Source organism: Eptatretus burgeri, chromosome 5 (assembly GCF_056783735.1).
Source record: "Eptatretus burgeri isolate ZD-2024b chromosome 5, Ebu_testis_v1, whole genome shotgun sequence".
Classification (NCBI taxonomy): domain Eukaryota; kingdom Metazoa; phylum Chordata; class Myxini; order Myxiniformes; family Myxinidae; genus Eptatretus; species Eptatretus burgeri.
Window position 1 is genome coordinate 119,175,641 of NC_140965.1, and position 27,500 is coordinate 119,203,140.

A 27,500-nucleotide genomic window follows, 5' to 3' on the forward strand; every position below is an offset into this window, starting at 1 on the left:
TATTGTCTCTGAATGACAGATAGACGAACAGATTGAAAACATGTTCCGCTCGAAGAAGACCGTGCGGGATGCCTCTGGTGCCAGCATCTCTGTGGGGGGCACCGCCTCGGTTCCTGCCCCGTCCGGCAGCAATGCACAGAAGTTGGAGATGGCGAAACGCCTTGCTTCCAAGATTAACCTCCAGAAGAATCTTGGCCAAGATGCAATGGTATAGCCATCCCACATGCAGTTCTCAACCTCGACTTGTTTGGAATAGTGGAACAGATAAGTGTTCAATATGGGGCAAATTTTAAAAAACGACGTCATAATTGCGGATTTATTATTGCCCTCGCTGAAGGAGAGGGTATTGCATTTGGGTCTGTCTGTCTGTCTTTGTTTGTTTGTCCCCACAGAACTTTTGTGTTTTTCTCCGCAACCACTTGTCAGATTGAGATGAAATTTTCACCATAGGTGGATCAACTCGCGTGTAATGTTTTAATGGTTATTATGATGTCATAGTTCACGTAGTGTGGCAGCCAGGTTGGAAAAACTTTGGACCTCTGTATCTGAAGCTCCACAAAGGACAGAATTGAAACTTGGCACATGGCAAGTACTCCTCATGGGGAATAAGTGTGATTTTATTTTATGACGTCATAATTGCATATGTAGAATGCTACATCCGATCAGCATGAAAATTTTTGAGGCTCATCTCAGGATACAATGTCACAGAAAATTTGATGTCATTGGGCACGTGATTCGGCAGCCATATTGTTTGTGGAAAAAAAAAAAACCTTCAAAAATCTTCTCTGAAGTGGCTGAACAGATCGAGGGAAAACTTCACAGGTATGAGCTCCTATCCACATGAGGAACAAAAGGTTCATACATATGATATCATAGGTCACATGGTTTGGTAGCCATATTGGTTTTTACCTTAAAACCTATAAAAAAAATCGTCTTCTCCAGAACGTCTGGACAGATCGAGAGGGAAACTTCACACAAATGTTCCCCAAGCCTTGGTGTACAAGTTTGTTTTCAGGAATAATTGATAGATCACGTGGTTTGGCAGCCATATTGGCTTGAAGAAAAATATTAAATAATGTTTTCTATGGAACTGCTTAATCAATTGACTTGAAACTTTCAAATTATGATGTTGTCGTGATGGGAAATAAATGTTTTAAATTTCACCTTCATCAGACACATGGTCTGGCAGCCAGAATTATAAAAACATTTGATCTGGTTTCTTTTTGATTTTTTTTTTTTTTTTTTATGGTTCACTTGGCTGTTCCTGGATCAGTTTGAAGGTAGAGGAGTCGCAGCTGAAATGTGAATCCGATGCATGGTCCTCCTTATGACTCCATCTTTGCTTTTTGCTTGTTCAGGTTCCTTCTGATGACTCCAATGCAGGAGTGTTCCGATTTGGTCTTCCATTTGATTTGAATTGAATTTATTTTAATGCAATTCTTAATTCAATTGGATGATAATTAAAAAAAACATAATGGGTCAGGGTCAGGTGTCCAATCAAAGTAGGACCTCTTGGTACTCGGTCATCACTGCCAGCAGTTATAAAGTGGCAGTTGTAATTATGTCTCATAAATTACACCACACAAAGTTACAAAAACACCACACAAAAGTTCTTGCGAGGGTCTGAAATCTCTGATTGCTCTTTCTTGTTATCATTGTTTGTTTGGATTTTTTTGACAAATTCATCCCTTTTATAACCTCACATAATACATCTCCAGGATGTATATTAGTACAAATGAATGGTAAACAACACATGTGGATTGACCAGAATGGATCGTGACCTCATGCACAAGCTCATCGGTGTCTCTCTCACCCTCGTCACCTTCCCCGACCAACTTTCCTATTTTACCTGACTGGTGTTCTACATTGGGTGGTTTGCCCTTTCCTTGTCAATGGTAGTCAGGGCAGAATTTGTAATTTGTTTAGAGTTCCTGCGATAGCTGACCGACTCTTCACGAAACACCTTAACTGTAAACCAATGACCAATGCATCATTAACGTCCACCAAATGCTGGCAGAGGGGATGGCCATCTTCATGTCCATCTGAGGGACAGCACGCACATTGATCCCTCGACTTGCCTGCGAAACACCAGGGTGACAGTTTACAGCTGGGTCAGGGTTCAAACCCAGGCTCGACTGCTCAGAGGCGAGTCCACGTACATCGAGGGTATCTTGCCAGCCCACTTTGCTGTTCTATTTAAATTAATCTCCACACATGATGCACAGGTTTTTCATCCCATGTAAATCTGAAGTCCTTTTCCTGTTTTTTTTTTTTTTTTTAAAGTGAGACTTGTCGATGTATGGTCCTTTTATCCCATTGAATGTGGAGGATCCTGGAGGAGCTTGTACATTAATTGCACATAGGACCAAGACTGAGATAATTTACTTACTCAAGGGGATTTTCTTATTTATATATTTGTTTATATGGGGTGAAAAAATAGGGTTGCATTAAAATGTATTAGGTTAGGTTATAAACCAGACAGACGTACCTTGTTACTTTGGCCGAATAGATGCTTATACATCATGAAATAAACGAGCCATAGAAATGTTTAAGATGGGTTTGTTTTGTCATTGCATTGTGCAATTGTTATAAATATTTTTCTTCAAACCTGCAACCTTTTGCATCTCGTTTTTTTCTCTCTCTTTTTCTCTCTCATACCTTCCTGTCAATCTGCTCTCTTTCCTTGTCCATTGTCTGCTTATTTCTCTACACACTTCGACTCCGATGTCTGTCTGCGTTTCCCTTGTTTGTCTATTCGCCTAAAGTCTGGCTTTTCCAACGAGCTTCACCCTTTTTATAATCTTACTTTTCATTTTTACATGTTCTCTTCTGCCCATTGAACCCTCTTCCAGGATGTGATCCAGCAAGCGGCAAACAGCATAATGCGCGTCGGCACAATTGTGTCCACGGCCGTGACTGCTAAGTCGCTGGCAGAGCAACTTGCTGAGAAGGTGAACGCCAAGCTGAACTATGTGCCTGTGGAGAAGCTGATTGAGGAGGAGCAAAAGGAGCAGGAGAAGTTGCAACCTGAGCCCACACGGCGATACGAGGAGGAGCTGGAAATCAATGACTTCCCGCAGGTGAGTTTCTCGTGCATCGCTCGTCTTCAACAGGTACAATTGTTCCTTCCTGCATTTTCAGTCACTATAATAATGAGAATCAGAAAAATCAAGTACCGAGTTACAAATCCGTACTTCAGCTTTCATCTCCCATTTTGGCAAAGTTGATATTTCTTTATCATGAGTTGTACTTCCACACCTGGATTTCTCCAAACATGTCTTCCCCGTAAATGCTCTCGCCAATGAGTCAAACGTGTACCAATGCTGTGCCTCAGTGAGGAGTATTTAAACCTCCTTCTGTAGGATAGGGAGGGGGGGGCTTATACCTCTTGTAGGGTTTGTTTCAACAATTGGTGTCCCCAATTTTTAATGGGACCCCAGAGTTTCTTGCACCCCTCGGAGTACTAAACCACCATTTCGGATTTTTTTTTTGTCAATGTCCGAGCTGTATCTTGCATCCGGTTGAGACTTCTGAATGAAATTTTTCATCAACGATGGGAATAGAAAGTATACGGGGTTGACATAATTTTTTTGACCTGACCTATGTTAACAGGTACAATTTATATTTTAAGGTCATGACCCAATTATTGACATTTTAACATTGTTCACCAAAACCCAACAGGTATGTCCACTTGGAACGAAATTGCCCTCTAGATATCCTCGAGTAAGGCATATTTACACTAAATTTAAATCATACCCCTCGAGGTTAAAGGTCAAGGTCAAATGGTAGTCTTAAAAAAAAAAAGCGTTTGTTTTTTGTCATTACTCAATCTTGCCGTTGTGCAATCTCAAAGACTGCTTGGCGTTGCAAGATGTTCTTGCATAACAACAGTGTACTTGCACTAATGTGCACCTGATATTTGTTTCGTGTCCTTGACCTAATTTTTTTTTTCGATTGTGATCTAATTAACAAAAAACACCATTTCATCGTAACTTGAATGACTTTCCTCATATTTTCATGATGTTGGGTTTTATGGCTAGATTGTAAATGGCGACACATTTTCTTAATCCCTAAATGTTAAAGATCAAGGTCATATGGTGGTCTGAAAAATAAATGGCCATCATTTGATCATGCTTGAAGGGTAAGTCACAGGCAATCGCCAAAGGTAAGCTGGGGGGGAGTCTTACCTTTGGTGATCGCTTTGTGATCGCAGATATCGAGTTTATTTTGATATTGATGCATTCCGAGGTTTTTTGTGTTTGTACTTTTAGACTGCACGCTGGAAGGTGACATCCAAAGAGGCGTTAGCGCAGATCAGTGAATACTCAGAGGCAGCCATCACAATCCGTGGGACGTACTTCCTTCCTGGTAAAGAACCCAAGGAAGGCGAGAGGAAAATATACCTGGCCATCGAAAGTGAGTATCTGCGAGCATTTAGTTGTGTCGTACCGACGTCTTCACACACCTCCGCTACCCTGTTTTTATCATCCATTGTTTAATCCTTAACACCCCTCCCCCAGGTTTGTTACATTTCCACACAAACAGTACACCATTTAGTAACCTGTATCCAGAACCCACCTTATGCAGAAATAACGTGGTTTTGTCATTCATCAAGTAAAGTTCAAAGCGCTCTGCATTGTGTAGGATTTTAAATATCATGGGAGGCTAATTTGGCACTAACAATTTGCTTTCTGGTTGCCCCAAAACTTCCTTCCCTATGGCCTGCAGGTACGAGTGAGCTTTCTGTACAAAAGGCAAAGGCCGAGATCACTCGGCTTATCAAAGAGGAACTCATCAGATTGGTAAGAGCTTCTGCTGATGAGTGCTTTATGATTACAATCCCTTTTATTCACATACATCATATCGTGGTGTTGTCATGGCAATCGACCGGCCACCACGGGGGATAACTTGGACATTTAATGCAACTCGTGTAATTCATCTTTTTCAGGGTTTATAATGATGCACAGTTGTTTGGTTTCCTTATAGTCACATGTCAAACTATTTTGAATCAATCGATGCAGATTGTTATTATTCATCCAGTCGAATTAAAACACTAAATTCTTATTATTGAAAAAAACTGGACTTACGAGTCAGTGAAGCGGACATTTCTGTGAGTATCCACTCGTCTTGGTCATGGCAGATGTTGAAGTGAAGAAGAAACTTGAGAATCGCCACGTGACCTCCGCCGGTGGTAGGGTGAGTTGGTATGTATACCAATCTGGGCATCACGTGACGGTCGCAGACGACATGGAAGAGATGTTAGAGCCTTGTCCCACGTACGTGACAGATGAAATCACAAACTGCCTTTTTTTGTTGAGAGATGGTGATTCAACTCTTTCCCAAATGGATTCCTTTACATCTCCAGCAAACCACTTTTTTTCTCTGTCTAAGATGACCACTTGACTGCTATCAAAGCTGTGACCATGCAGGTTCAAGTGGGGAAATCCAGCAGAGTTCAAAGCCTCTTCATAAGCTGGATGACTATGTTGGTTCATACGGGTTCAACAAAACGATTCCTCACTCAACCCGCAGAAACTAGTATCCCAGCCTTCTATGGTCTTCATAAGATACACAAGCTGGATCCGATTCCCCTTCGACCTATTGCTGGCAGTGTGGACACTTGCACGTATAATATTGCTGAATTTGTAGGACAGATTTTTAGCCCCTTGGTTGGTTTTTCTGATCATCATGTGCGTTATACTGAAGACTTTGTTTTGAAAACCAAAGACTGAATTGTTGAGGAAGACGAGTCCATTGTTTCCCATAATATCAGTGCTCTTTTCACCTCCATCCCGACAATGGATGCTGTGCCTATAGTTTGTGAATGCCTTGAAAAGGACAACGCTCTTAAGGAACATACGAGCCTCCATGTGGATCAGATTGTGGATATGGTGTCCTTATGCTTGAACTCAACCTACTTCACATGCAAAGACCAGTTTTTTTTTCCGCCAACATGGTTGTGCTATGGGCTCCCCGATCCCACCAATTGCTGCCAATCTATACATGGAATATTACAGTGGTTCCAAAGCGAAGTTGTTAGAGTTAGATATTTCAGCTTTTCATTTTTAATTCATTTGTAAAAAAAATTCTAAGCACATGTTTTCACTTTGTCATTATGGGGTATTTTGTGTAGATCAGTAACAAAAAAATTAAATTTAATCCATTTATAATTCAGGCTGAAATGCAACAAAATGTGACAAAATTGAGGGGTGCGAATACTTTATGAAGGCACTGTGTACACACACACACACACACACACACACACACACACACACACACACACACACACACACACACACACACACACACACACACACACACACACACACACACACACACACACATACACACTTCAGTATCTCGAGCTCTGTAATTTATTGTTCCGAGGCCTTCTTGATGACCACCCGTCAGAAACAGTCGTGGCCAAAAATATTGGCACCCTTGCACTTTTTTCAAATAACTCACAATTTTCTCTAAAAATACGTTGAAATTGACAAAAGTATTTGTTCTTCACAATTCTTTATTTCACTGTTAATGTGACAGAACCTTTGTTTTTGATTCAGAACTTAATATATCCTTTAAAATCATCAAATAAAATTATTGACAACTTCGACTTGATATTTGGTATCACAGTATTTGGACAAAATAACTGCAGTCAAGCACTTCCTATATCCATGAATGAGCTTCCTACACCTCCCGAATGGCAGTTTGTCCCACTCTTCTGGTGCAAACTGCTCCAGTTCTCCCAGATTTGAAGGGTGCCTTCTCCCAACTGCTGTTTTCAGATCTCCCCACAAGTGTTCAATGGGATTTAGATCCGGACTCATTGCCGGCAACTTCAGGAACAGTCCAGTGTTTTATCTTGAACCATTCCCAGGTGGTTTTTGAAGTGTGTTTGGGGTGACTTTCAATGGAGACCCATCTTTCTGACACTGGGTTGAACATTGCGCTCCCAAATTCCTTGGTAATCTCCTGATTGCAGAATGCCATGCACACATTCAAGGCACCCAGTACTGGAGGCAGCACAGCAACCCCAAAACATCACTACACCTCCTCAATGTTTGAATGTAGGGAAGGTGTTTTTTTCTTTGACGGCTTCATTTTGTTTTCTGGAAACAGAGATGATGTGCTTTACCACAAAGCTCTAGTTTGGTCTCAGCTGTCCACAGAACATTCTCTCAGAAGGGTTTCGACTTGTTCAGGTGTATTTTGGAAAACTCCAGTCAGGCTTTCTTCTCTCTCTCTCTCTCTCTCCCCAGTGGAGTCCTCCTGGGTCTCCTGCCATAGAACTCCCTTTCATTGAGTTGGTGATGGATGGTGTGAATTGAAACTGTCGTACCTTGTATCTGAAGGTCAGCTTGAATCTGTTTGGCAGTTGATCGAGGTGCTTTCTCCACCATTACAACAATCCTTCGCTGCAATCTTCGATCAAGTTTTCTCTTGTGGCCACGTCCAGGGAGGTTGGCTACAGTGCCATGGGCCTTAAACTTTCTGATAACATTGTGTACAGTGGACACAGGAACATCAATGTTTCTGGAGATGGACTTGTCGTCTTGAGATTGTCCATGCTTGGCTACAATCTTGTGTCTGACCTCTTCAGACAATTCTCTGGTTTTCTTTCTTTTCTCCATGTTCATTGTGGTACACATAGTGACACAAAACAGCAGAATGACTCCTTTTCTCTATTCAAACTGGTTGAATGAATGATTTTTATATTGCAGGCACCTGCAACTCACCACAGGTGAGTTCAATTCCAAAGTAAAGGAGAATCACCTTCTTGATATATAATTATATCTCTCAACTTCAATAATAATGTCCAGGCCATTATTGGTTTCTTTGTGGAATAAGCTAAGATTTAGTAACTTTTTCAGCTTCTTTTTGTTTTGTTCCACTACAAACCAAAGAAATACATCTGTGGACACCAAAATAGTTTTTTTAATTTCAACAATTTTCTGGAAGAAATGGTGCATTATTTGAAAAAAGTGCAAGGGTGCCAATATTTTTGGTCACATCTGTATATTTATCACAGTTTCTTGTTTAAGTTTTTCATTTGCTTCCAGGTTTCTGTATCAAATCCATCTTGGACTTGATTAAATGCATAAAAATGCTTGGAGTGCGAGTTTTCGTTTGATTCGTCGGTGTGAGTCCATGTTCAGTTAACCTTTTAATAATGCACATGGTGGAACATTTTGTACTTTGTAATCCTGCTGAACCTCCATCCCTCTTTTGCAGCAAAATTCCTACCAGCCAATCAACAAAGGCCGTTACAAGGTTTTGTGAGCGAGATTGCAGTGCATGTGATGAGCGTGTATGGAGTGACGGTGGAACTCCGCATTGTCCCGGTGCATGGCTCCTTAAATTGCACATACATACTTTTATGACTTTTGTGACTTTCCAGCAGATTTATCTCGGTGGTGCACAAATCGGTTTCATTGCAGACCAATAGTGTGTGCTGACTTACATTTGTAATTTCCTTTGTGGTTAATAATAAAAATTGTACCTTTTATTGTTTGTGTTGCTTTCAAGATTTAAATAATGTGTCTTCATTTTGACAGCTTGTGCTGACAGAGAGTCAGAGTCTCCTATCGGAGTATATCTTTTCGTTTCTTAAATGCAGTGATCTGAATGGGTTGTTAAACTGGCGATACATTACCCAATGGTTGTTCAACACAGTGATCAGCACGTTAAACCAAGACCCTGACTATCCAGCTTGTTGTGATTTTTGCATCAGTATTATTTTCTGAGCATTCACAATCGCTTTGTCCTGCTGTTTCATTACATGGACGTTGTGTCTCTGTTACTGGTATCAACATGCAATGAACATGAACTTTATTGCTTTGTTTCAGTTATTCTTGTTTGTTTTGTTGAGTAATGAATCGCTGGTGATAGTCTAATTAAACTTGTGAGGACTTTAAACTTGCCTGGAAATATATTGATCGATCAATTATTATTTTTGATCTGTCTTTTTTTTCCAGGTAAATGTAAGCGTGCTCGTTGCCATGGCAATGGCATTCAAACTCATCATTGATAATGTGTAGAATGAAGAACTAGTCTTGTACAATGGTGAACTAGTCTTGCTGGTGAAGGTGAATGTCGGTCTGCATCGGCGAACAGATAGACCAATGAATGAAATTAACAGGATGTTGATCGAGATAATAGGCGAGAGAGGAAGCCCCGTCTTGGCTTCCTCTCTCGCCCCGCCCCGTCTTGGCTTCCTCTCTCGCCCCGCCCCGTCTTGGCTTCCTCTCTCGCCCCGCCCCGTCTTGGCTTCCTCTCTCGCCCCGCCCCGTCTTGGCTTCCTCTCTCGCCCCGCCCCGTCTTGGCTTCCTCTCTCGCCCCACCCCGTCTTGGCTTCCCCTCTCTCCCTGCCCCCTCTTCTACTGCCCTTACACCTCCCAACCCCCAGGAGTACCTTTGGCTGTAACTTCCCCTCCTCTCCCACTTCTTGTCCGTCTGTGTGGTGTTTTGTCCTCCAAACAGTGACGACTCCATCTACATCTCTCAGACAATATGGACAAACGTTTAACCACTCATCTCAGATAAGTCAGTGGTCTCTATGTTTTAGCACCTCTTTTCTTGTCTTGCACTCACTGCTCTTTCCATGCTTTTCTTTGACTTCCCCCAGGTTTCTGCAGGGCACACGTGGTCCACCATTATCCCGCTTCTGGCAAAACTCCCAAAATCCAGAATCACTGCTCATCTCTACTCATTAATTAATTCCTCTTGCTTTTCCCACCTGTGGAACCAATTTCCACATCCTCTTCAATCTCCTTCTTCCCTCCAAGTGTTCAAGACTGTTGTTCTCCATCATCTCAGATCATCCCTAATCCAAAACGATGATCTTTTCTTCCCTCGTTCACTCTTCCTGTACCTACCTGTTTCCACGTTTCCAGTTTTTCCTTCCAGTTTGCGTCTTTCCATTTTGTTCACCCTCTGTGTTTTCCACTCAGCCTCATTGTTCCCCACGTCATTATTTGTCCAAGTCTCCCTCTATTTTGTCCCCCATCCTTGCTGTTGATGTGTTTCCCTCCCCCTTCCTTCTGCCGTTCCTTTTGTTCTGTTCTCATTCATCTCTCAGCCACTGAAGAATATTTCCCCTGAAAACGCATCAAAAGGTACCATTTGTACCAGGGAGCATGTAGAACCCAAAATTTTCCGTCCCTTTGGGCAGGTCCCGGACCCCACACCATATTGCCGACGCTCTACATGTTCACATGCCGTACCCTCCCTCCACCTCCCCCCTCCCTTCTGAATCGCAATAGACTCCCATGGTGGCTTGCATACAATGCTTATAGAAAGTCGACACCCCCTTTTAAAATTATCACCTTTTGTTGCCTTATAACCTGGATATAAATTGCATTAAATCAGACTTGTTCCAAGTGAAAAACAAATTCTACAAATTTCAGAAAATTAATTACATGACAAAACTAGAATATATTGGTTGGATTAGTGTCCACCCCTCTCCCCCCCCCTTATAATAGCCATTGTAAATTAGCTCAGGTGTAACCAATCACCTTCAAAATCACACACCAAGTTAATTGGCCTCCACCTGTGTTAAATTGTAGTGATTCTGATTATTTCAGAATAAAATCAGCTGTTCCTGTAGGTTTCTTCTGCTGGGTAGTGCATTTCACAGCAAAGACTCAACCATGAGATTCAAGGGGCTTTCAAAAGTCCTCCGGGATAAAGTTGTGAAAAGGCACAGGTCGGGGATGGGTATAAAAATATTTCAAAGGTCTTGAATATCCCTTGGAGCACAGTCAAGACAGTCATTAAGAAGTGGAAGGGGTATGGTACCACGAAGACCCTGCCTAGATCAGGACGTCCCTCCAACGATGACCAAGCAAGAAGACGAATCAAAGAGGCCAATGGCAACTTTGAAAGAGCTACATGCCTTTCTGGCAAAGACTGATCACTGTGTGCATGTGACAACAATATCCCAAGAACTTCACAAGTCTGGCTTGAGCAGTAGGGTGGCAAGAAGGAAGCCATTACTCAAAATTTCCCACTTTGAGTCCCGTTTGAGGTATGCAAAAATAAATCCACTCCGGAGAGTCTGAAGCCATGTGACAAAAAGTTTTGTGTTCTCACAAAACCAAGATGGAACTTTTTACTCGAAATGCAAAATGTTACATTTGGCCCAAACCCAACACAGCACATCATCCAAAGAACACCATCCAGACTGTGAAGCATGGTGGTGGCAGCATCACGTTAGGGGGATGTTTCTAATCAGCAGGGACTGGGGCACTTGTCAGGATAGAAGGGAAAATGGATGGAGGAAAATACAGAAAAATCCTAGAGGAAAACCTGCTGCCCTCTGCCAGAAAGCAGAAATTGGGACAGAAGTTCACCTTTCAGCATGATAACGACCTGAAGTGCACAGCCAAAGCTACAGTGGAGTGGCTAAGGAACATAAATGTAAATGTCCTTGAGTGGCCTAGTCAGAGCCCTGACCTAAATCCAATCAAAAATCTGTGGCATGACTTGAAGGTTGCTGTCCCTCAATGCTCCCAACACCACTTGACTGAACTTGAACAGTTTTGTGCAAAAGAATGGACAAATATTGCCCAATCAAGGGGTGCAAAGTTGATAGAGATCTATCCCAACAGACTCACAGCTGTAATTGCTGTCAAAGGTGCTTCCATCAAGTATTAACTCAGGAGGGTGGACACTTATCCAACCAAGATATTCTAGTTTTGTATTTTTAATTTATTTTCTGAAATTTGTAGAATTTGTTTTTCATTTGGAAGTTGTGGGTTACGATGTGTAAATAAAGGTGGGGAAAATTGATTTAATGCAATTTAATTCCAGGCTTTGAGGCAACAAAAGGTGAACATTTTAAAAGGGGGTGTAAACTTTCTGTAGGTGCTGGACCTCAACCAAGTGTTTATTTCATCCCTTGCGAATATGTACTCCTATAAGCCTGGTGTTGACTTTATGGTGAGGGTGGCTGGCTTAAGATCTTCGGGTCTTGAGTTCAAGCCCCTGTCGTTACATTGAATTAACTCCAGGCGGGTTAACTCAGCCTGTCATCCTTCTGAGGTTGTCAAAATGCGTAACAGGGGGCATTGCATCAGCGGCGCAGCCGTGCCCCCAGAAAATGATGCAGCCAAGCAGCGACTGTCTGCCTATGAATAAATGTATTCTGACATACATGGACATTTACATGCTCTGGCTCTTGGGCCAGTGCCCGCGCTTCAGTGGAAAAGACAGGTGGGCAATGTAGTGACGTCATAGATTTGCTTTGGCTGAAATCAAGTGATGAATCAAATAAAACGTAGACATGACCATGTTCCACAATAATAACCGGCCTCCCATCAGGCTCTGACACCTTTTCTCAACCCCTTTACTGAGCTCTATACATGTCACTTGTAGGATAAGGATATTAGGAGATGTCAATTTAATTTCACATAAATTACAAGGAAATTTGTAAACAAAGAGCACTGACAATGTGTGGGATTTGAGCTTTCTTCTACGACTTCTTCTTCTTCTCATTCTTCTTCTTCTTGCATATGGCAGCTTGGCTGCAGGATAGCTATCATTTTGTTGGAGTACGGCTGTGCCGCTGATGCTGTGCCCATATACCAGTACACTGGTATTCATTTCGCTGACCTCGGAAGGATGACAGGCTGAGTCAACCCCACCTGGTGTTCATTCAGGGGCCAACGGGGTTCGACCTCAGGACCTGAGGATCCCAAGCCAGCCACCCTAGCCACTCAACCAACACCAGGCTTGGATTTGAACATTGTACCCCAGTATTGTGAGTTCGGATGTTAACTTTAAACCGGCCAATTTAATCGGTCATTTCCTTGTTTGCTTTCACTCGACTGTCACCGTCCGTGCTTTTTGCTTTCTTGGCTTGTTTTGAACCTTGTATGCTTTCAATTACTTGTGCTTTATCATCTGATGATTCTGAATTTTGAGTACATTTTGTAATATTGTTGAATATTTTGGGGGAGTAGTTTTTTTCTTTCGGCATGGAGTAAGTAACATACCAAGTAAATTGTATCTAATTTACCTGTTTCTTCCATGCTATCGCTTTTGTTTTATTTGTTTTATTTTCGGTAAGCCTTTTTAAGTTTCTAACCTCCATGTTCTGATCAATATTTAGATCCTTGGAGAGTAATAACTTGGGATTGAAACTGTAGCAGTTGATGTCACAATCTTAGGACTTTTACCCAGGTTTGGCACAACTTGATGATACCACTGCTTTGCCCGAACCACCCGAATCACCTCTGTTCCAACCTCTCCCCTCCCCCTCCGTTCGAACATCTTGCTCAAATCTCACCTCTCCTTCCCACCTCTCCCACCCCCCGTTCCCACCTTTCCCACCACCCGTTCCACCTCTCCCACCCCCCATCCCGCCTCTCTCCCCCCCTCCCTCGTCCCACCTCTCCCTCCCTCCTCCCACCTCTCTCCACCCTGGGGACAAACAGTGCGACAGGAAGATGTTTTTATTTCCAAGTATATCGAGAGATTGATATCAAAAGTGAAAACCTCCTGTTTGTAAGTCATGGATTGCTGCTATTTTTTCCCTACCATTATCATTTTGAATATACTTTATCAAAATCTTTTTATTCTGATTTGTTTTTATTTCCTTCATTTTATAGTTTGTAACCAACACAGGACTTTCAAAATGATGTATGAATGCTAAACAAGGCCTTTTGCGCGTGCGCTGTGTTTTCACTGAATCGGTTTGGCTCGCCGGGCACTTTTAACTTGCCATTACTTACACAATATCTGTAAATCAAACCTTTTGAACATCATTTTATGCATTTAAACGAAAGAGTGGCAATTTCAAAGTGGTTAACCAGACCATCACATTGGAAAATGTTAGGAGAGCAACAGATTGCACTCGTGAAGTTTGGGATGGGAGTGTGATTACAGTGAAGAGAAATTTTTACTCAATATTGAGACTGTTTGTGATGTTTATTGATAATTAACTATAACTAGCATATAAGACCAATCTCTTCGCTGACAGGAATACCAATCTTTGCTGTGATGGCTAATCGATGGGGAAATAACAAAAAAGGATTCTTGGGGGATCCTACCCTCCATGCGGGGATAACCAGCGTCGCAAGTTGGCGTTTGCAGTTTCGCCACATGTGCCCATGTACCCATACACAAACCAACATTTATTTATTTATTTGTGTCACAAACCTTCCCATGAGTTCCCTGAATCCACCGTTGTTGGATTCGTTGAAATCCGTTAATCCGTTCTCGAGTTATAACACGGCAAGCAAACGGACAGACACGGCTCCTTTTAAAAGATGGATTTTGTATCGTCTGAATGTGTGTCATTGTGATTGTGTGACTAATTTTGTGTGTTCGTTAATGACATACCCGCTGGCAGGGGCGACATTCCAGCCAACAAATGTTATCAACTTTGATGTATTATTGGACATAATATCAATCGTATCTCTGAACGACAAGCGATCAGCGAAGACCGTTTCAAGATTTCCACAATGAAAACGTAAATGTGCACAAATCTGTGGCCGAGTAGCTCTTCCATGTGCCTCGACTATGTAAACAAACAAAAATAAATAAATAAAAGTATTCTCGGAGAGTGATCCATCACGCACCCAAACTCAAAATGAGGGGCGCGATGGACCGCCATTGCGATCCTCGAAAATGATGGTCTGCATTATTATAAAACATCGCACGATGAAAATAGGATTGCTTGCTGAGACATCAAGTCACATGAACCGTTGATTATTTCCACCCAGAGTAAAACAAAAACCCATGTTTGGTTACTACCTGTAGAGTGTACAACTATCTCGACCTCGCATATTCCAGCACTAAACAACACAATATAGTTCCTGGTCTTTCGTTGGACATTCAGAGCTACTCATAGTCGACAAAGCCTTTGTCAATAGCTCAATGGAATACTGCTGTCCACTATGGGCTGATGACACAGCATCACATCCATCGAGATTCTGTGGAATCTAAAATTCTCAACATTATTGGAATCTCCCGTGTTGAGGCCAAAGCACAAGGTTTGTTGCCTTCGCATCATCTGCATGTCAGTGTTCTCTCCATTTTATACTGTCTGTTCAACAAACATTTGCTGCCTCTGTAATCTCAGCCCTCTCACCCTCCCCAGCAAATCCAGGATGTATGCATTCTTCCATCAACCCCATCCTGGTTAAACTTTCAACGTCCCAGCTGACTGCACACCACAACTCCTTTGCTCCTCGCTTCTCCTGTCTATGGAACTTCCTTCCTGAAACTGTTCTCTATCCCAGTATACTCGGATACAAAAAGGAAAAGAAGGTATAATTAATTGAGGTTTCAGTACCCAGTGATTTTGGTCTAAATAATGAAGAAATCAAGAAAATGACCAAATATTATGATCTCACGAATGAAGTGAAAAGATCCTGGAAGCTGTTGAGCACCATAATTGTACCAGTGATAATTGGAGCAATGGGAATGATAAAGAAGAACCTCACAAAGATCCTACAAACTATCCCTGGGAATATTACCACAAACAAACTACAGTTGGAGGCTGTCTGGGGCTCAGTGACGATCCTGAAAAGAGCCTGAAACAAAACTTTGAGAACAACACAACTTCACAACTTAGGCCATGAATCATGATCCTTCACCGAAACGAAGGTGGATACTTCGAGTCCCGGGAGGACTCCGTTCCACCTTCTGAAATCCGAATTATGGAGATAACTATCAACAACACACATGAACAAGGACACGCCCATTATTCACACACTCGTACTAACGAACATGGACAGATGCTTCTCCTTTTAACAATAGGTGCAAACATCTGGTGTAATTTATCTTGTGGACTCGGAACCAAACAAAAACATATATTTATCCCGGCACTCGCAGCCTATGGAGTTCCCACTCCCACCTCCCTCCCCTCTCCCCCCCCTTTTCTCCTCCCAGATGTGATTAATAGAAATGTCATCATTTTAAACTTACCATGTGCACTCACAAGCACCAGATATGACCTTTCACTCAGTAGTAAGAAACCACTAAACAAGAGACGGTGTCTCCCTCTGGGAAGACTACTTGAATGCTTGACGGCATCATCTTCCTGATTGCAGACGTCCATTAAAGAAATCACCAAGCCTTCTATGTTCACATGTAGTAATCTCGCAAGGTTCAAAGACCACTCACTGGCAGGGACGGTCGAAGGTTTGGGTAGAACACGCCTATCTACAAACCTCCGGGCCTTGCAACCGTCCACGTCCTCGGAAGTTTGCAGTATGGGGAGTTACAAGATATCAGCTTTTCGGGTGAGTTGATCAGAAAGTTCTCCAACTCTTTTGTGGTGCAGAGGTACATCCCTTTCTTGCAGGTACATTTCCAAGTATTTTTGGCTTATTTTAGAAACTTTGTGAGCCATTTTAGATAATCCTTATCTGACACACACAACATACGTTTGACTGCCCCGATGACCTCCGTTGCTCGAGGTTCTACACACGCGTGCCGAGCATTCTAGGGTGGATTATGTCATTTTGAAAGTCACGTATTCATGCAGGTGCTGAATGATTTAGTCCATGTAGGTTTGCTGGCCCTGCTGACTTCTTGTCTGAATGTTGTTCACTCATTTTGGAAATACACACTCATATTCATTCACTTACTCATACATACTGTTACATGTCAACCTCAGGGCACCGCAGCAAGTGCCCCGGTAGTCCAGAAGGCATCATGGCACAAAAGAAATAGACACTGATATGCCCTTCATGTTTTTTCAGGGTGAAACCAACATATGACACGAGACAACAGGATAACTTTAAAGGAATATTTATTAATCCTTACTGGCTACCTTCAGCACAATAATACTAAGTAAATGTAACACTTAATGACTCCTAAGAATTCCCAAATTAAATAACTACAAATGTCAGACAACAATGCAGCTCTAAGTTAACTCATGACTCGATGTGTCACGACACGACTCAAGTAAGCAGTTTGTACAGTAAACCCAGCAGGTTATACGGCGGTGAGCACGGTCAAAAGGATCGAGTCCAAAGAGTGTGCACAGGATGAACCCGACTGGACATTCACATTTTACAAGTCCTCAGAAAGTGAAGTCCTCGTGTTACTGAATCATGGAGAAGAACCCGGAGTCTAGAGGTAAAGTTGAATCACAGATGATGAATATGGGAACTCCAAGCTGTAAAGGACGATGTTTACTTCGGACAGAAGAGATTGGAGAGAAGAATAAGCTCCGAGATACACTTGTACACACACACTCGTACTCACACACTATACTCACTCTTTCACAATCCCACAAGCACATAAACGAACTCGTGCACACGTACGCATGACTTATTAATTTAAACTTGAACCTGAATATAAATGAGGAATAACTAGAAGGGCACTCGGTAGAGCGCATACCTCTGCCACGTAATGCCTGATCCACGAGAACATATGGAGCCCAATACATTTTTGAAATATCATCCTATATCCTATACATTACTATATTATCGCTTTTGGCCCTCTCAACGGTGAAGAATCACTTTAAAAATTAAATAATTCTCGTATCTAGATCCACATTTGGATCTTCACCAAAATCGAACCATTTTTTCCTTGTCGCACACCCAACGTGTCCACCGAGTTTCGTCCGAATCTGTCCATAACGTTTTGAGATATCATGCCATATATTCGTTTGGCCAGATCTCTCAAAGGTGAAGAATCGCTCAAAAAATTCTAGTCGGATCCGGATCCGGATATTCACTAAAATCCAATCAGTTTGTCCATGTCACACTCCGAACCCATCCACAAAATTTAATCCGGATCCGTCAACAACTTTTTGAGATATCCTGCACACAAACAGACAAACGGGTGAAAACAACAACCTTCCACCTTCAGTGGCGGAGGTGAAAATACAAAAAAATTGTCGATTTTAGGCGACCTTGACCTTTTGACCTCAAAAGCAATAGGCTTCAGTGACCCAATATGCAAACCCTGCTCAAATTTCAAGTCAGATGGAAATTGACGATTTTCTGCAACCTTGACCTTTGACCTTTTGACCAAATTATTAATTTGACTTCTCTATATCCTCATAATAACGTTTTGTTGAAAAGTTACGTAGCGGCGAGACACACACACACACACACACACACACACACACACACACACACACACACACACACACACACACACACACACACACACACACACACACACACACACACACACACACACACACACACACACACACACACACACACACACACACTGATTGAATGCAAAAACCCCGCCTCCCTCTGTGCAAGGGACAAGATAACTAGAATAGCACTCGGTCGAGAACATACCTCTGCCAGGTGAACAGTTCACGTTTTGTATCCCACTGATAGGATCTGAATCCAGATCTGAACCAAAATCGAATCGGCTTGTTCTCGTCACCTAACCAACTCACCCACCTCGTTTTGTTGTAACCTGTCCACAAGGTTTTATATCGTATTCGACTGTATATCGTTTTCGGCCCAATCTCTCAATCGTGAAGAAGCGCTTTGGGAATTAAATAAATTCTCAGATCTGGATCTGGATCTTCATCAATAACTACTCAATTCGTCCTTGTCGCACACCCAACCTCTCTACCAAGTTTCGTCGGAATCCGTCCATAACTGTTTGTGATATCATGTTCACAGACACACAGACACACAGACAGGGGCGAAAACAAAGCAAGCAATGTTGATGTCCGAAGAGGCCATTCAGCCAATCATGCCTGTGCTGCACCAATACCAGATAAAACAAACACAGACTCGATCTCAATGGGACTGGTGTGGAGAGGAGAGGTGCCATGTGTGCAAACAGAATAATATTGTTGCGGGCCGGGGTCCGGTGGCGAGAACGACCGCTAGGTCTGGAAAGTTACGTCGTCTCCCACCAGACTCCCGGAATTGTAGGCCGTCCCTCTCGGATAACTCCGTGAGGCGGCGGGTCCTTAACCGACCGTGGAATGCCAATACCTCTACCACGTAGTGTAGGGTCTTTTTGTCTAGAACCAATTTACATAATTAACTACGCGGTGTCGTCTACCGGGGAACCATGCCCTCGGCACGTCTTGCTCGAACCGGGTCACTCTACCGACTGCGGTAGAGTTCCAACTATCGACTGCCAACTCCGGTTCGGGTGCAGTCGAGTGGAAACTGCCAAAGCCGTGCCGGCTGGAATGAACCGATTAACGGGAACAAAGACCCGGCTAAAACTCAGATCCGAACCATGCTGGACCAATGAAAGAAAGGACGGAAACGAACTGGGAACATTTCTACAATAATTTATTTATAATAAACGAGGACACAACAAGACTTATCGTGGAATATACTGGTGTGAATTTACAATGTTCAAAAACACATACAGTTTATACTTACAAGACGGGCCCACACACTCAAATGATTTATTAAAAGACCCCCCACAGCCAGAAAGGGAGAGACGAGCTGGGGGTCGCAGTTCGTTTGGGTACCTGCGCGTTGAAGGGAGGGGGTGCTCCGCGGTGTGGCACCTGCTAATGGTCGTGCGGCTCGGCCCACAGTCACGCGTGGGGCTCGTGCCCGTGGAGGAACCCGCGCGGAGCAGTCGGAATCCCAGGGCGGAGATCAGGGTCGCAGACGGGACCCAGGAAAACTCCAACGAACGCCAGCCAAATGCATAACTACAGCTCAAAACCTCAAGACGCACACCAACCAACTCAACTCCTCCAAAATACTCCCACTCTTGAGACTCCTCTCCACAGAACTCCTCTTGCACTGAGGATGGTGTCGTATTTTTATGGACCTCCCCGAATGGGGCGGGGGCTCGGTGAAACAGACGTCACCGTCCGCCCTGATTGGACGGGGCTCCCATGGGTCCGCCCTTTTCTGGGCGGGGCCTCGGCCAGGCACCGGCGAGGCCCGCCCGCTCCGCGCATGTGGACTCGACAAGAAAGAATTGGAGCGCTTGGAGAAGCCGAACAGGGACTGTGGACTGGACGCTTTTTTGCACCGTATCTGTGGCCAGTGAGGCGAGGGTTGCAAGCGTTGGAAGGTACCTGGTTGGTTGTTGGATGGTCGTTAGATGGTTTGTTAGATGGTCGTTAGATGGTTTGTTGGATGGTCGTGAGATTGTTTGTTGGATGGTTGTTAGATTGTCTGTAGGATGTCGTTAGATGGTTTGTTGGATGGTCATTAGATGTAATAACCTACCTAAAAGGACATCACAACGCACACCTTTGATTCTCCCACTAGACAAAAGGAAGGGACCTGTCTCACATGTACTTCACGGAATAACTGACTCTTGGGACATCTGTATGTTTGAATGCAAATGGTTTCCAGATCCGAAACAATATTTACATTAAAAGTATTTTTTAATTATCATTTTAGATGTGTTTTTTTTTTGAGGGGGTGGGGTTTTGGGTAAGGAGTGTAAAAAGGCCGACCACACATTCACCCTTCGATGAGACCCTCCCGCAGACGTCACAATCACTTCACATGTATACATAATACAATCACCCAAATGACCATATATACCTACAGGTCCCCTTCCAATACCCTACACCCCTGTATATACCCAATACTTCTAGGTACCTATCTAATTCCAGTTTAAACTTATCTACCGTTTCTGCTTCCACTACATTTCCATGAAGACCATTCCATGCATCACCTACTCTCTGACTGGAAGAACCCTCCCTCCCTTACTGCCGTCCTGTCCTAACACTTCTCCTCTTTAATGTCAGGATATGGCTCCTGAATTCATGAATATTCCTAAATTTTGAAAGATTGGGAATGATCAGGGGGAGCGGCACATATAAAGTGTAGATTTCGAAGGTTGAGTATCCATGTGATGTGGATAACTGAAAATAATCTCCGGCCATAGCTTCCCACTTATCATCTGGAATGTGTTAATCCCATTGGATTTACAATGAAACCCAATTAGTGTTTGGTTCAAACCCTCCGTGGAAGGATAGCCAATTTAATTTGGGCTCTTTGGTCTTAGTATTCTGACCTGTGGAGTCAAATCTGCCTAAAAGTACAGACTTATGCAGGACGAGGATCTGAGGCTGCTTGTCTTGTCTGCGTTTAAGATGTGGACATGCATCCCGGTCCTCGATATTTATTGGTAATGGGAAAAATGATTGTTGATATTAAATTAGATTATCTCATGTGAATGGACTGAGTTGTTCGTATTGTTGTGTGTGCCGACCTTAGGGCACAGCAGTATTGTTGTGTGCCGACCTCAGGGCACCGCAGTATTTTTGTGTGCCGACCTCAGGGCACCGCAGTATTGTTGTGTGCCGACCTCAGGGCACCGCAGTATTGTTGTGTGCCGACCTCAGGGCACCGCAGTATTGTTGTGTGCCGACCTCAGGGCACCGCAGTATTTTTGTGTTCCGACCTCAGGACACCGCAGTATTTTTGTGTGCCGACCTCAGGGCACCGCAGTATTTTTGTGTGCCGACCTCAGGGCACCGCAGTATTGTTGTGTGCCGATCTCAGGGCACCACAGTATTTTTGTGTGCCGACCTCAGGGCACCGCAGTATTTTTGTGTGCCGACCTCAGGACACCGCAGTATTTTTGTGTGCCGACCTCAGGACACCGCAGTATTTTTGTGTTCCGACGTCAGGGCACCGTAGTATTGTTGTGTGCCGACCTCAGGGCACCGCAGTATTGTTGTGTGCCAACCTCAGGGCACCGTAGTATTGTTGTGTGCCGACCTCAGGGCACCGCAGTATTGTTGTGTGCCAACCTCAGGGCACCGTAGTATTGTTGTGTGCTACACTTACTCTTCTGTAAGTGGTCTCTTAGAGCGTTCACTCGAGACGAGACACTCACAAACCGCTCTTCTTGTCGTTCTGGACACTCCTGAGGCTCCTCGTCTTCCTCTTCGCTAGCGCGTTCTCCTTAGATCTAATTTTTTTCTCTTAGAAGTTATAAACTTACAATATAGCTTATAAATTTAATTGTTATAATTTATAAACTTAATTTGTACATTTAAATTTTGAAATCACTGTAAATCAATTGTCAGAATTATCACGGAAGAATCTTCCCAACAGGAGCTGAGGAGGAAAGGGGAGACTCTGGAGGAGGGAGGTCGTCGACGGGAGTGGTCCGGGGGAGTTCAGTCGGACGCTATTACAGGACAGTTTTGAGTGTGAGGGTGCATCGGCTTTTTCCGATATTCTGTACCCTATTAAGCCGATATTACAACCGAGTCTTTACTTAATCTTAATCTGGCCATCTTAGTCTTCCGGGGTTCCGGGAGGAGGTGATCAAGGATAATCAACATTTCTGGTGATGATGACGAGGGTTCATCATGGAGAGTTAATCGAACGAGGAAGAGGGGCAGACCACGCGGAAGAGTCCCGATGGGTCGGATCCCCCCAAAGTGGTCTAGGGTCCCTCTAACCCTGAAGAGTACGATCACAAACTTGTGGTTATACTTTCGGTTTTTGACGGCGTTACATCCCGAAGCCCTGACAACCCAATAAAAATGGCTACACTGAATTTAAAAATGAATTTGGAGACGTGCCTGGGGCCAAAAAGCTCAGATCCGGTGACCTTTTCATTGAGTGCATATCAATTGCTCAACGGGAGATGGTGTTGAGAGCCACATATTTTGCCGGCATCCGGATCCCGTGTCAGATTCCTCAGTTTCTGAGGGAGAATCGAGGAGTCATTTATGGGATTGATCCCTTCATTGAAATTGACGACATCAAGAGCCATTTAGTGGAAGTGGGAGTTGTTGAGGCTTGCGGTCTCACCACAGTCAGGGACGGGGTTGTGGTGTTGTGCAGAGACTGGACACTAGAGGGGGCGAGGAGGAGAGTAGGAGTTCAGGGTGAGAGGTCAGGAGGCGAACATTGCAAAGCTTGTTACGTTCCGATGTTCAGTTGAATAAAACTGTTGGAGAATATTGGATTCCTCATTCTTGGAGTATTTTATGATACAACAAACTGGCGACGAGGATGGGATCGAACTTGACTCCACCGACACCCTTTGTGCAAAACCCGGGTGAGCCTTCAATACCTTTTATGGCCTGGACTCGTGTCTTTGAGAAGTATGTGTTGGCGGCACAGGATAATTCACTCAATGATGCCTGAAAGCGTGTACTTTTGATACATTGCTTTGGTACATGAGCTCAGTGACTCTTCTATGCACTAAGGGTAGCTGATAATAGCTACAAGACTGCAATTACGGCCTTGAGGAACTTTTTGTCCCAAGAATTAATGTCGTGGCAGAACGGGATAAATTTCATCAACGTGGTCAGAAAGATGGTGAGTCTGTGGAACAATATATTGTTTCATTAAGGGAGATGGTCGTCACATGCAAGTTCGGAGAGCTGGCGGATGAAATGACCCGGGACCAGCTCGTTGAGAAAACGAACCCACCTCGCATTAGAGAACGTTTACTGCTAGAAATGGAACTGACGTTACAGAAAGCGATAACCATGGCTCGACAGATTGAGTCGACAATGGCGGAGGCTCAGCTCATAGGCCAAGGCACCGCAAGCCACATCCAGGCCATACTCCAGGCCGGGCTCCAAACAGGTTCGCAAAGTGACCGTCCCTGATGTGAATGTGTTCAGTATAGACAATAGGGCTCGAGATGCTGATAAGATAATGGACACTGTACAAGTTACTGCTGCCGGGGGAGAGTCGATGGACATTGAAGTACTGTTAGATACAGGCTCGGCAGTGTCAATACTTCTCGAATCCGTCTAACTGCAATGTTTCAAGAACTTGTCATCGACTCAGCCAAAACTACACCTGGTTAGCTACCTGAGAAATCCGATACCTGTGCGTGGTTACCTGCATACAGATGTAACTTTCGAGAATTACTGCGTGCCTGCTGAATCTTATATAGTGTGGAGCGGCGCTGCCATTCTGGGCAGAGACCTTGTTGCTGCACTTGAGATGCAACTACTCAATGGTCGCATCACTTCTACTACCCAAAGCACTGCAAATGAAATCCTCGTCTCCAATGTTATCGGTGACAGCATGGAGGGCACCCTGGGTTGTGCAAAGGGATTCATTCATCTCGTTAAAATGTGACTCAATGTGGAGAACCAAATGAAGTGGTGGTGATTGACGGATATCCTCTTCCGCACATGGAGGAAATGTTTGTGGAGCTGCGAGGCGGCACACTTTCTCCAACATTGGATCCGCAAAGTGCGTACCACCGGGTTGTACTGCATGAGAACAGCAGGGACGCGACTGGCTTCATTACACATGAGGGACTGTTTTGCTATGAACGAATCCCTTACGGGCTTGCTTCAGCACCAAGCTGATTTCAGAGGATGATGTCTGCCATTTTATAAAAAAAAAAATCAACCCAGAGCTCGGTGTTACCTTGATGATGTAATCATTTTTTGGAGGGACTCCCGAAGCACATGGCAAACATCTCAGAGCGGTGCGACAGTGCATTGATGCCGCTGGACTGAAACTGAACCTTTCAAAATGCCACTTCAGACAGATAGAGCTATCATTTTTCGGACATGTAGCATCACACATGGGACTGAAACCTGACCCTGTCCATGTTGTTGAGGTGTCAGAAGCACCCCCCCCCCAACCCCTTTCTGCCCCTTTCAAACAAAGCTGTGTGAATTGCTTACAAAGCGCTGGCCGAAAATGTCAAAAGGCCTGGATCCTGATCTACTTCCTCACTTCAGATTGCAAACTGAACTGTCACGACAAGAGGACTGCATGATGAGGGGTACTCCCCGCCATCTTGTCCCGGAGGCGTTACAGCCTCATTTCATCAAATTAGCGCATGATACGCACCAGGGCAGAGTGAGGACAAAGCAGCGGTTAAGAGATCTGTGTTGATGGCCGGGAACGGACGCGCACGTCGAGTCCGCAATCGAGGCTTGCATTACTTGCCAGCAGCACGACAAGACAGCTGTGACACACGCATCACCACGACAGCCGGTTCCTTATCCCGATGCCGCTTGAGAGAAATTGGCAATCGACATGGTGGGGCCCTTCGGTTCTGTGCCACCGGATTGTCGTTTCGCTTTCACTCTCATTGATTACTTTAGCAAATAGCCAGAAATAACCTTCACCTCCCAGGTCACTTCCACAGCAGTGATCAAGTTCCTGTCAACTGTCTTGAGCAGAGAAGGTAACCCAAAAGAGTTGATATCTGACAATGGTTCACAATTCACATCTCAGGAATTTGAATCCTTTCTGAAAGACAGAGTCATTATCCACAGCAAGTCAGCAGTGTACAACCCGCAAGCGAATGGGGGAAATTGAGCGATTCAATATGAGCTTAAAGGAAAGCTTGCTCATTGCTAGCATTGCAGGGAAAGACTGGAAAACATTTACAACGGACTTTCTTCAAACATACCGGGCAACTCGACATGCCACGATACAGCGATCACCTGCTGAACTGCTTCATGGGAGAGAGATGCACACCAAGCTACAGGTATCTGGTTTGCAGATGCCAAAGCCCAACACACCGTCACACAAAGACACGGCACTCAGGGTACAAGAGAAGCAGAACAAGCAAAAGGTGCACACCGACAAACTCCGTGGAGCAGCAAAGGATGCGAAGTTTGAATGTGGTTCCTTCGTCAGAGTGAGGAAACCTGGCGTCCTCCGAAAAGGACAATCCAAATTTTCAGCGCCTCTCCAAGTTATGGAGCAAAGAGGATCTCGCACGTACAAAATCTCCGATGGACGGATCTGGAATGCATCTCATTTAGCATCTGCCTGTCAAAGGTATGCAAGAGATGGTACCGAGCTACCACTCCTTCCTGACATCGCCGCACCACCAGCGTAAAACACATCAGAACATGTGCCCGTCGGCTGGGATGCCAGAATTCGCAAACCTCCAGTCTGGACTCAAGATGTGATGATGTAATGTGAAGTCCTTTGAGAACAGGAAAAGGAAGCTAATTCAAACTGGTGCCATGTTTATTACGACTTGTTTTATGGTTAATCCATGCTGCGGCAATTACTGCATTTCAACTTTAATTTTATCGTTGTCCACTGAGAAACGGTATGCATGAGGTGAAAGAAATGGGGGTATGTGGTGTTGTGCATAGACTGGACGCCAGAGGGTGCGATGATGAGTTCGGGGTGAGAGGTCAGGAGGTGTGCAGTGCAAAGCTTGTTCCGTTCCGATGTTCAGTTGAATAAAACCGTTGGAGAATATTGGATTCCTCATTCTTGGAGTATTTCCTTGGAGTATCTTGGAGGATTACAACAGGGGTCAAAGTCAACACGATCTCGATGGCTTTGTCCTTTGGCAACCCAGTCATTCCCCCAAAATTTTCCTGGGGTATCAAGCTTTCACTGTGCGGGAATACATTCCAGACCCCTTAAGATGTTAGAAGTGCCAAAAGTTCCGTCATACTGCTCCAGCCTGTGGAGGCAAACAACGCTGGAGCAAATGTAATGGAGAGCACGAATCGGAAGCTGCAGCAGTGAAAAATATGTCTTGTGCTAATTGTGGTGAGGACGACAGTGCCGCCTTCAGAGGATGTCCCGAATTGCAAAGAGCTGCCCAGATCCAACTGGTGAAGACGCAGGAGAAACTGTCTAATACTGAGGCTGTCCTGATGGTCCCCCAAATTAAGACCCCAACGAGACGGGCACTCGGTAGAGCGCGTACCTCCGCCCTGTAATGCCTGATCCGTGAGAACATATCGGGCCCAATACATTTTTGAAGTATCGTACTCGGTAGAAATGTTTTGTTTTTTTTCGTTTTTGAGGCCTATTTCTCACTGGTGAAGAATCACTTAATTAGTTATTGTAGTCAGATTCGGGTCTTCACCAAAATCGAATCAATTTGGCGTGGACACACACCCAAGCTGTCCAAGTTTCTTCCGAAACCGTCCACAACTTTTTGAGCTATCCTGTACACAGACAAACAGACAGAAACGGGTGAAAACAGAACCTCTTTCACCTTCGGTGGTGGAGGTAATGTACGTGGCTCGGAGCAAGACCAAAACTGAAGGCCCGGTTAACGTACTAACTGAAATTGGTGGGAGTTCAGACTGAGACAAAAGATGCAGAATGCCAAACTGAGAGTGCAATCACCAACGAGGATATGAATTTTATAAAAAGGGGTTCATTGGTTTTTTTTTTCACTGAAGTAGTCAATTATGTTGCTCAAGCAAAAAATATGTCGGAGAAAATCAATATTATTTCCGCTGCAACCATCAAACATTTGGCCTGGGTTTCCTCCAAGACGGTTAATAAAATATTCAGCCTATCAGGCCAAAAAGGCAAAGGGTCGGACTCCAAGCAGTTTCAGGATTCCCCTGCGGATTCATGAAAATTATTCAATGGAACGCAAAAAGCATAGGTGCTCATGGGCCGGAGTTTATCAAATACATCAGCAACTTCACATCCAAACCGGATATACAGTAATCTGTATTCAAATGGGCATTCCAACAAGGACGTTGACCATTTTAACAGCCATTTAGTCAATACCATAAAGACCATTGCCCTGGATTCAATCCCCTTCCCCAAAAGTTCAGTTGGTCAGAAAATCCAAGTTCCCTGGTGGAATGTTGAATGTAAACAGGTGATCCGGGCTAGGTGGTCCACTCA

At 44.0% G+C, this 27,500-nt stretch overlaps 1 protein-coding gene across 1 annotated transcript in view; it reads left to right on the plus strand.

Annotated features, from left to right (window-relative positions):
• DDX46 (DEAD-box helicase 46) overlaps positions 1 to 13,573 on the plus strand; it is a 92,416-nt gene extending 78,843 nt beyond the window's left edge. Inside the window, exons 19-23 of the mRNA XM_085883496.1 lie at positions 20 to 208; positions 2,853 to 3,080; positions 4,272 to 4,416; positions 4,729 to 4,802; positions 8,233 to 13,573. Coding sequence (XP_085739622.1) covers positions 20 to 208; positions 2,853 to 3,080; positions 4,272 to 4,416; positions 4,729 to 4,802; positions 8,233 to 8,280 — 684 coding nt within the window. The 3' untranslated portion in view covers positions 8,281 to 13,573. The remainder of the gene's footprint in view (positions 1 to 19; positions 209 to 2,852; positions 3,081 to 4,271; positions 4,417 to 4,728; positions 4,803 to 8,232) is intronic.
• The last annotated feature ends 13,927 nt before the right edge of the window (positions 13,574 to 27,500 follow it).